The 10,967-nt window shown below is 51.1% G+C and overlaps 1 protein-coding gene across 2 annotated transcripts in view; it reads right to left on the bottom strand.

The window, feature by feature from the left end:
* Positions 1-2,443: 2,443 nt before the first annotated feature.
* NUB1 (negative regulator of ubiquitin like proteins 1) overlaps positions 2,444-10,967 on the bottom strand; it is a 42,790-nt gene continuing 34,266 nt past the window's right edge. For both annotated transcript variants that reach the window (XM_036899433.2, XM_057504920.1), the window contains exons 11-15: positions 10,455-10,607; positions 5,994-6,140; positions 4,437-4,532; positions 3,588-3,765; positions 2,444-3,345 (exon numbers count right to left, since the gene is read on the bottom strand). In XM_036899433.2, coding sequence (XP_036755328.1) covers positions 3,167-3,345; positions 3,588-3,765; positions 4,437-4,532; positions 5,994-6,140; positions 10,455-10,607 — 753 coding nt within the window. In that variant the 3' untranslated portion in view covers positions 2,444-3,166. The remainder of the gene's footprint in view (positions 3,346-3,587; positions 3,766-4,436; positions 4,533-5,993; positions 6,141-10,454; positions 10,608-10,967) is intronic.

The following is a 10,967-nucleotide window of genomic DNA, read 5'->3' as shown; positions in this document are numbered from 1 at the left end:
AGTGGACACTCCATTGTCTTAATGCATAAGGTGTCTTCTCAGCAGGAGGCACTGCCAGACAGGTGTCATCTGCTCCCCGGGGTGCCCAGATCCAAGTCTGATGGACGGACCACTCTTCCCTGGGCCCCAAGAACAGGTACAGTACTGGAATCAGGGGTGGTACGAATGGATGCATACTTTGTGATTGCGTTCTAGGCCACACTCCCAAGCCCAGGGCCTCCCCAGATGAACAGGCTTGCTGGTGAGAACCTGCGAAGTGGCATCCCTCGGCATTCTTTGGGTGGGACCCAGAGACAAGTACAGGTGTGAGGCTCCACATGTGCCACCTGCCATGTCTGGGAGCTCTCGCTTCCTAGTTCTTCTCCAGGGCGCGTGGCTGTGGCTGCAGGGGCATGCCCACATCAGAGGGACTTCCCAAGAAACTGCAGTTTATTGCAGGGATGGCAGGCAAAGAACCACCTTGAGTTACTGCGCCTTTAGCCGCCTTCTAAGACTGCTTTTCGGACAGAGGCAGCTTGAGTAAGTGACGCCTTTGAAGGTAACAGCTGGTGCTGCATTTATGCTGCACAAGGTCTTGCTCATTCGTCATCTCAGTCCCCATCTCTCCCAACCACAATGGAGAATAAAACACACAAGCTATAAGATACCCAGATATAGATCCTAAAGCTGGCGCTGCTGTATTCGGTTTCTGCAGCCTGCCTCTTCCAAGAAAGAGTAGGAAATGGAAAACCACTACTTTGCACTTTCATAGCAAAATACATTTGGGTGCTTTATTTCAGCAACAGAGGCCTTTGCTGGATGTTAAGGGTATAAAGATGACCAGAAAACAGATGTCCTTTGCCTTTGAGAATATATTCTTGCTTTTGATAAATCAATTGGATGCGGAACAGAACATATGGGCAGGAAAATGGGCAGGATATGGCAGTGTCACCAGTGCCAAGAACAGACAGCATGTCACAGAAGTGGCCAGCATCACATCTCGCTGAGACAGCATGTTCAGGCCGGTCCCCACAGCCTCTGCACCCCACTCCAGCTTAGGGCTAAGGGCTGCAGTAGGCTGCCACTCAAGCTAGACCCCTGCCCACCTTTCAGGGTGCTCTGCGGTGGTATTCCGCAGTCCTTCCAGACTCACTCTGTTTCCCCAGCACACACCCTCTGACGGGTCTAACAGCCCATGACCCCATGAATAGGGCATGTGCAGCCTGGCTTACCCCACCGTTACCTCCTCATCTGGAGGGTCTGGAACCCTCCAGATCTCCCAGGACAGCCCCTCCAAGGCCCATCTCCCCAAGGACACGTCCAGCCTAAGCACACTCCCTTCTGCTTACTTCGACAATGTTTTCATCACGAACGTCCACGGCCTCTTCTCTTGCCCTCCAGAGGAGCGGCAGTTGTCACACAACCGGCTAGAGGCGGAGCCACGACCGGAGCCCACGTCCCACCACAGGCAGACGGGCGGCCCTGCTTGTTGGTGTATACCCAGAGCTGCCCAACCTGAAAGCTGGCTCCTCTGCATCTCTTCATGAGAAAGGGGAGCAAAGTCAGAGACCTGCTACCGTGACTCTGCTTCCCTAGCCTTGTTCCTGGTCATTAAAAAAAAGCATTTGGGAAGCTAGAAAAGCCACACCTGGCCCAAGTCCAGGATAGTAACGTATTAGCTAAAAGCTGCAATTCAGGTCCAGAACAGTCTCACATTGGCCTGAAACAAGGCTGAGAGGCCCCGCATCACCTAAGCCAGCAGCCCCAGCCCTGCTCTTCACACGTCACCTTTTTATAACAGACATCAACTGCTTTTGATTAACTCACAAAACTCAGTGGAAGCAAATCTCTAATATAAATGATACGCTAGACTATCCAGACATTTGCAACCCTTATTTATGAAAGTTTAGTTGTTTGAGTAAGTTAAGGAGAAGTTAGGCTGACAGTTTTTAAATATATTTTCCACCTTTTATTTCTGTCTGTACCATCCATTTAAAAGAATGACAAGATTTCCATCCATTCAAACTGGAGTGCTGTCTAAGCTTTATGAAAATGGTGAGTGAAAAAGTCAAAGCATTTCAACAGCCGCTTGATGCCAACGGACCCACCTGCCCTGAGTCATGGCAGCTTCCAGCAACTTCTGGAAGGTCAGGAACACATCTGGCACTTGATTCAGTGTCTGGCTGCTACCAGCTGTGTCCTGGTGCTGAAATGGGTTTCCATTTAGTGCACATCTACAGAGGAGTGCATGGAGCAATGAGAACAGTTATTTAAGGCATGAAGAGGCTGACTACACACCATTAGAAATAGTCTTCTAACGCAGATACACCAAAAAAAAAAGACCTACAAAAACCTGGAGAAAATACATCTTACATCTCTGATGGGTATCTTAGTCAGGAGTGAGTTTAATATGACAGCATACCATCTGAAAATGCTAATTAAAAATAAGTTGCTTTGATTAGCATTTAAGGTTTTAATAAAAGACTTTATTTTTGTAAAGAATTTCAAATACACATAAACTCTGAATTTTAACCTTGAATCTCAAGTGCATAATTTTAAACTAAGAGCATAAAACACTGATGTTTCAGGCTGAAGGCATCTGCCACAATTTGGTACGGCCACTAAAGATGCTGCTGCATCTTCAGGCCCAAAGCACTTGGAATGGTTGAAGACTTCAAGGACAGTTTAGGGACGGGGCAGTGAGGCTGGAGCAGGAAGGCAGGGCTGCCTCACAGGAGGAAGGAAGGGGTCAGCAGTAGGCTCAGGAGGCAGGAGAGCAGGGCACGGGGAAGAGGAGACAGAGGTGCACACGGTCCCCCAGGACCTCTCCCGGGAGACTTCCCCAGGGGCCGCCCAGTCTCCAGAAGTTTCAACTGCCCTTCCCATTCCCGGGTGAAAAGAAATGGAGCAGGGAGGGCATTAGGGGTGCAGAATCTGAAGGCAGCCAGGGAATGGGAAGACTGGCCCAGAGGCAGGTCCTTCCCCAAGACGGCTTTAGGGACCAGCAGCCACCCCCACCCCCACCCCACGAAGCCTCCTCTTAGTTTGCAGGTCCCTGCTCCCTGCCCGCCCCTCCTATGCCTCAGTAGGAAGTACTCTTGAAACAAATCAGATCAAAAGAAGAAAAAATGAAGATCTGCGTTAGACTTTTCATAATGAGAATTTATAAGCTTAACACAGTACTTGTTTAGTTTTTCTTTGTTGCTGACTTTATATTTTCTACATAGGACAAGTACTCTGCCATAATAACTTCTTCATCTTCCAGAGTTGAGTCAAGATAATCTTCTTCATGTTCTGGAATATCTTCCAGTATTTCATTGATGGCCTCTGTCTCCATATCTTCATCTGTTGAGGCACTAGACGTACCTGCAAAAAAAAGTAGTGTAGTACTACGTGACTTAAGGGAGAAGAACAGAAAGAGGAGAAAAATCCACGGAAGACCGCGCCGCTCCGTCAACCCCCATAACCCTTCCCTGGCCACGGCGGAGCAGCCGAATGCAGGGGTCTGGAACGCCCTTCTCAGTCTCAAGTCAGGGGGTCACCCCCCCCCCCCCCCGTGTGTCAGCTTCCGGTTCAGCACCTCTGGCATGCAGAGACCTCTGACCCACCTGCGGAATCGGAAGGGGACGTGGACGGTGTTGACGGAGAATCTTCCGCCAAGAGCTGTAGGTCGGGAGGAAGACTTCCTCCATTGTGAGCCAGGGTTTGAGCTGCCAGCTGGACATTCCCCCTGAGGGCTCTCAAGGCAGCGTCAGCCACTGCGGCGTCAAAGCCCATGTACACCAGCTGCGGGGGAACACGGGGAGGCGGTGACCACTGCCCGCAGGCCTCGGCCACGCTCACTCCCATATCCCCCAACCCCAGAGCTAGGACAGCCTTAACTTGGAAAGCCGCAGACCCTCCTGCCCTCCGCTCTTTAGCACGCTGTGCATGAAGCGACCTGGGGAGGACCGAGGAAGACGAGCCAGATATGTACACGCCCGTCACCGCGTAAGGGCAGCAAGCTCGTGGGCCGAGGGGAACGTGCTATTCAGGCCTCGCTGCGAGTCCCATCAGGAAGGCGGTCACAGTGCACCAGATGTGCTAATGCGGGGGAAGCGAGTGCACTGACACGGGGAGGGAAATGTGCAGCGGCCAGTGACAGCCTTTTAGGTCACAGGCAGAGAAACGGGCTGACGGAAACAACGGCTGATGTATAAAGTGGTTTACATTTAAAAGAGGAAAAGAGCCTGAAGAAAGAACTTCCCTTTACTTTCTTATTTTTCCTGTTCTTGAAGGAAATACCTCCTGCTTTGTGTCCAGCCCCTGCCACTGCCTCATGCTCGGCTGACTGCCTAGGGTGGGCCCGAGTCATGCCGGGGCTGAGTACTTGGCCAAGCCGCTGCCGGCCCTGGCCCCCCATCGACCCCACACGAGGCTGCACAGGCAGAGGGGGGCCCACATGCATCTTCACTTACTTGGTCAATATTTTCCTGGGAAGGACTTTCTTGATGGTTGTTGGTTTCAGGATCTAAATCATTTAACCACCACATCAGAGGATTACTGAGAAGAATCTAAAAGCACACAGAAATACCCTTCACTGATCATTAACACCTGCTCACTTCCTCAGCCAGAGGCTGAGCACTTATTATGTGCTAGGCAGACACACTGAGACACACTCACACACAAGCACAGGGCACATGATGGAACCATGCAAAGGGTGCTATGGAAGCAGAGAAAAGGGGCCCTAACCCAAGTGGGGGACTAGGGAGGTGGGTGTCCCAAAGTGGGTGTCACCTGCCAAGGGTGACACCTGGGTTGAAGTCAAATTATCCAGGTGGGAGATCACTGCTGAGGATGGAGAGAGAGGGAGGGAAGGAAGAAGGGGGAGAGGGGAGAGGGAGACAGAGGGACTCCAAGGCAACAAGTTAGTTGGAGCTCAGCCTTTGGGAAGATGAGGCCGTAAAGCGCTGGGAAGAGAAAGGCCCCCGTAGCTTCCCAGGGAAGGTCACGCCCTAGGTTACAGTATCAGGGAGAAGAGCACCGTTCTTCTGATCCGTGAATTCCCTATCACACAGCTCTGAACTTTTAGCCTTAAAGAGCCCTCTGGGGAATGTTTCCTCTAACACCAAGGACTGTGTTGGTCGACTGTATTTATGCACTGCTTGCATAGTAACTATTCTGGAGCTCTATCAGTCCCTGCACACATTCAGTTTCCTGCCTTTTGTATTTCTCTAACACAAGAAGTTAGCCTAGATATTCAAATTCATTTTTAAGTTAATTATATATGTACATGCACACACACTGAAAAAATACCGACTTGTGGGGATTCTGAGGAACAGGAGGTCTGGAGACCGAAAGGCAAAGGCAGGGCCGGCCCCGGCCCACCCGGCCCGGGTGAACTCCGCATCAGGGCAGTCAGGACCACACCTGCCCCCTGGGCCGCTGCCTACCTGGCCTCCCCACCTCTGGCCCCTCTCTGCTGGCACGTGCGTGACCTAGGCCTCGGCAGCCCCTGCAGCTCCCAGGGACTCGTGCCACCACCCTCCAGGCTGCCCCGAGGCCCCACAGGCCGCACCCCCACATGCAGCCCTTGGGCCACCCTGCTTCAACCATGTCTGTCTCCCCAGTCGTCTGCAGGCTCCCTAGGCCACTATGGACTACCAACTAAGTAAATAAAACTAGATATTCAAATGAAACATTCTAATTCAAAAAAATTATACTGAAACTTTAATTTTAATATCATCTTCACGTTACTGTTAACCTCACGCGGCTGTGACCTGAAACCTCACGCAAGGTTCTGCCCTGTGCACTCTGCCAGACTGTGGGTGGGCGCCAAGGTGGGGCCTGGCCTTCTGGCCCTGCACTGGGGTTGGAGGAGAGAGTGCGGCCCCTTCGATCTGAAACAGGGATGGGAGGAAGGCTCACAGGAGCGGGACTCCAAGCACCACGGAAGGACACTGGAGAGGCGCTTAACGGAGCAGTGGGCACCGCAGTGCCTCAGCCCGCAAGCCGGGCTGCTCCGAGCACGTCACCTTCAGGGCCTTGTCCAGGTTCCCGCTGGCCTGATGGAGGGCCTGCCTGGCGGCATGCGTGGAGAAGCCCATAACTTTCAAAGCGTTTATGTCCTCCAGGCGGCGGCGTTTCTTCTCTTTTTCCTCTTTCCTTATTTGGGCCAACTCCTTTAGGAAAACAGCAAAGTCACTTGCGTTAGGGACTGAGATCTGGTAGGAAGCCTCCTCACTCTGTGCTCTGTAGCGCTCACAGGGTTGCCCCCCAGAAGGGCGGGTGGGCCCATCAACAGCATGAGGCCCGCATGCGACCGAGGGTGCTGCTCCCGGGCATACGGGCCAGAGCCGGGGCCCCAGGTCAGCAGGGCGGGAGAGAGCGTTCACAGCGCCCAGCGCCAGCGCAGGCCCAGGGGACCCGGGGGCTCCCGCTGCCAGTCCCAGGGATGAAGGCTCGTCCTGCAAGGGGCCAAGGGCTTCTGGAGTGGTGGGCAGGCTTCTCGGCCTTTGAGGAACCACCAGGGTCTTATTAAAATGTGGATTCTGGAGGGGCGAGGGCTCCTGGGGGCTCCAAGGCTGTTCACCCACCCACACACTCTGGGTAGCAATGACTATGTGTCTTTAGGGCCTATTGGTCTGTTTAAAACCTCCAGAATGATCCAAATAAGGTGACAAAGGTCATCAAATACCACGGTTCTCTACCCTGAGTCCCAGCGGTGCCTGGTGCCGCTGTAAGGGCCTGAGCAGGGCTCTGGGGGGTCCTGGTCTCTGTCCTCTCTCACCTCTGCCCCAATCAGGGGTGCTCTGAATTTGTTTTGGAAACCAATGCCATTTTTAAAAAGATTTTGCTGCTAAAAAAAACCAACAAAACACCTAAATTAAAACAAGTTTGAAAACCACTAATCTAATCGAGTCTTATCATCTTGCAAGGAGAAGACAGAAATCTCTCAAGAAAGTTCAAGGACCTGGCCAAGGCCGCTGCAGCCAGGAGAGCTGGGACGAGGCTTCTGACAGTGCCGGGGGTGGCCAGTCCTCGCCCCGGCACGAGGAGAGCACTGGGGAAAGCAGCTTCTCCCCTTTGACGGAGCCGCTCCTACCTCCGTGGCTCAGCCCAAGCAGCAAAGGCCCTTCTGCCTTCCTGGCCACAACAAGAGGGTGGCCTCGTCTCTCAGGAAAATAGTGGACTCATCACCATGGAGCCAACAATTCCCATGGGGGCAGCAAGAAGACTGGCGGAACGCAGCGATGCCCAAAACATTTCTGGGGATGAAGGCATCCTTAGACAGTAGTCTCCTGTCTAATATCAGACAACTTCCTGGTGAGCGACTGGTACTAATGGTGGCATTGCAGCTCCATGTGCAGCGACCCCTCACGGCCTCTGCCTCCCGCTCTAAACCCACAGGCTCACGCTTTCCGCCTCGCCCCCTACTCAAGCCGCCCAGTCAGGCAGCAGGGCCCTATTCTCACAGGCAGGGCTCTGACTTCTGGCCCCACCAACACCCGCAAGCTGACCTTACACCGCTTCACTACACCGGCCGCACGGGGCAGCAAAATCACTCGGCTTCAGTCGTATCCCGACTTTGCTACACACATACCGCTGGTGTCAAACGCCTTTACCACGTCCCACACACTTCGCCTTCAGTTTCAGCTTCTTCCGTTTACGCTTCAAAAGGCTAAGAAACACGCACAACATTCAAACACAGAGCAAGACGCTGCCAGCCGGCAGACACAGGATCCAGACATCATCTAAAACAGATCTGACACAAAGCTGGAGTTTCAGAATACCTTTTCTTTAGGTAAATATCTAAGCTTTCTTTTAATCATGTAGATACACAGGAGGAAGTGAAAGTATTTTTTGATACTTTCCTTTATACTAGAAAGAATGAGAAAAATAAAATAGACCAAATAGATGACAGTATTGCACTGGACTATTATATGGGTACAGTAGTCCAACCTGACACGAGTACTGGCTCTACCGTCAGGGCTGACCGCTGCCGCAGGGTCAGGATGCGCAATCGGCCGTCCTGCCGCCTCTCGGCCTCCTGATACCTCAGCATGGAAAGCGATCTCAGTTCCTTTAGTCTTGGTTCGTTTTGCCAGATGAGAAACTGGCCTGTTCACAGGGCCATGTTGTACAAAAAAGACAAACTTCTAAGAATTAGTTTAAGCCTCAGCTCAGAGAGATGCTCAAACCTGAGGCCTCAGGAACAGAGAAGGCAGCGGGCTCCGGGGCTTGAGTTCCACGGGACGCCGTGCCAGTCTTCCTCCCTGCCCACCCTGGGCCTCCCCAGGTGGAGGAGGCTGCCCTGCTTCCAGGAAGCCCTCAGAAGGGCTGCTCAGGGTTCTAGTCTCTGCTCCCTACCCCTACCCCTGGCCACAGTGATTGGTTTAAGGGTAGCCAACCAGTGAGCAGCTGGGGATTTCTCGGAGGATTCTGGGATGCAGATCATGCTCTTGGTGTGCCGGGATAACACAGGGGACAGAGACAAAGCAACACGGCGAAGCCTCTGGATCAACTGACCCGAGGCGCAGGCTGTCTCTGGCCTCCTTACACTGAGCCAGGCCACTAAATCCCGCCCCCGCCTGCCCTTTCATGAGGTGTTGCGGGCGGGCCGGACTGGGCTTTCTGTTGCTTTCACGCGAAGGCTTCCTCCTGACAGGCAGCCGCTGGGGGAAGAGTCAGCAGGGGCAGCTGCACTGTATGCACTGCAGTTTTTTCCTCTCCTTTCTCCAGGGGCTTATAGCTTAATTCATTATGTGCATATATGAGATGATGCCACTATTTTTAAAAGACATTTATTTTTGCTACTTAAAAAGTTAAGAAGTAAAGTAGTTAACATTTTTTTTTTGGTATCATTAATCTACAGTTACATGAAGAACATTATGCTTACTAGGCTCCCCCCTTCACCAAGTCCCCCCAATATACCCCTTCACAGTCACTGTCCATCTGTGTAGTAAGATGCTGTAAAATCACTACTTGTCTTCTCTGTGTTGCACAGCCCTCCCCGTGCCCCCCGAACACTATACATGCTAATCGTAATGGTAAAGTAGTTAACTTTTACTCTTTACACTCTCTCTTGGCTTTTCAGAACCTTTTGTAAAAACACATCAGAATACTATTTTCAGATGGCAGGTGGAAAGTGCACAAGAAACCAGACGCTTAGTTCAGGTTTTACCACTGACACATGACCCCAGAAAAGTCAACCTCTGAGCCCCGGTTTTCCTCATCTGTAAAATGAGAATTATCTGCCCCAGTGGCCTCACAGGTGGTCACAGGCCAAACTGAATGACATCATGATTATGAGAATCTTTTATAAACTATAAAGTGTATACTAATGTAAGGAGAAATTATATGAGTATTACTTTTCAAACCATCTCATTTCCAACACTGGCTTTCCAAATGCTAACAAAATCTTACCCATAATGAAGCAATGGTGACGTGAACACAGCAGAGTGTCTGCTTTATGGTCACTGCTCAGCTGGGCTCCACAAGGTGCCACCCAGCCTCTCCAGGGCTGCCCTTACCTATTCACTGACTTCTACAGCAAGACCCAGGGGCCCAGGATTAGGAGAAATGTTGGGCAGTCTGGGAGAGAGAAGGGTAAGTAAGAGCTGGTGATTTAAAAGAAGAAACCAACAGCCCTTTAGATGGCTGCTGGCCATGTAACCAACCATGAACCCCTCTCCCCAGGACCAGGCAGGTCAATGAGCACACTGCGCTTGCCTGTCCCTCTGCCAAACACCTGCGATGGTTGCTTTTCTCCTTCAGGATTATCCTAGTGTTAGCAAAAAGGGAAGAAAAAAGAATATATACACAAGAAGATTCTAAAGACTTCAATGGTTGACGTTTACAGCTAGGAAGGACCCGTGAGACAATCTATATGCTAACTTCTTGTTTTAGAGGAGAAAAAAAGCTCCCCCTCTCAGCGTCCCACCACCAGGTCTCTCTGGCCCTGAGCTACCTTACTGCAAAACTAACGTATTAGGTATGACAGCGTTCCCTCCAACTCCATAAGCTAAAGTTGTTTTATTCTACTTATTTCTAATTATTTTAAATGATTGTAGTTTTGTACCTTTGCTTTCATGATATACTTGTTCCTATGATTTGACTTGTTTCTGAGCAAGAATGCCACCCACACTGTAACAATGGCCCCATGGGAAAACACAGCCTCCTTTAAAATGGGTTCCAGAAATGAGAGAGAGAGAGAGAGAGAAGACTGCCTGGTAACTGTACTTACGAGCTGCTACCACCACAGCAGGAAGGAAAATAAGGAAACTGCACTGCTGAAATTACTTTCACTTGAAAAAGACAAGTTTCTCCTGCCTTCTCAGTCTGAGGTGGTAAAGGGTTGCTTGTTACCAGTATCTACCCTAGAATGATCCTTTTCTTTCATGTCTGAAAGTAAGGCATTTCAGAGGCAAGCTCACTACTGCCTCAAGCGTCACACTTCAGCAGAGGCCCCGGCCGCCGCCACGAGGCCACCTTACCTCTCTGCGGCTGGTGATGTGGGCGGCCGCGTGGTCCACGTTCCCATCACATGCCCTAAGGCCAAGCCGAGCTTCCTGGGCAGTAAACCCCAGCTGCAACAAATTGTGAACTTTGGACGGATCGATATACAGCTCTCTAAAGAGCTGACGTGCCTACAGACAGAAAGATATAAGAATCATGTAACTATAGGAACGTTACAACTTCACACAAAGCAAAACCTGAAGGAAATTAGATTGTACCCATGTGAATTAGGGTGTGTCAGATTTTAGACAAAAACTCTAAACCTGACCTATTATCAACTAGTGCAAATGCAGACAACTCTGCTCCCATGACTTATACTTTAGGTAACAGGAGAAAACAGGCCGAGTTTTTGGGAGGAGCTGGTTGCCATGATCTCCTCCTTTCTTATACTAAAATGCCCTGCATTTGAGCTGTTCACATGGCATTTCTCACCCCCCTGGCGCTGGGCACAGCCAGGTGGTTAAGTCTGGGCCAACAGCATGTAGAGGTGA

This window comes from Manis pentadactyla, chromosome 7 (assembly GCF_030020395.1).
Source record: "Manis pentadactyla isolate mManPen7 chromosome 7, mManPen7.hap1, whole genome shotgun sequence".
Taxonomy (NCBI): domain Eukaryota; kingdom Metazoa; phylum Chordata; class Mammalia; order Pholidota; family Manidae; genus Manis; species Manis pentadactyla.
Note: the sequence above shows the minus strand (reverse complement) of the source record. Positions and strands in the feature narration are given on the sequence as shown.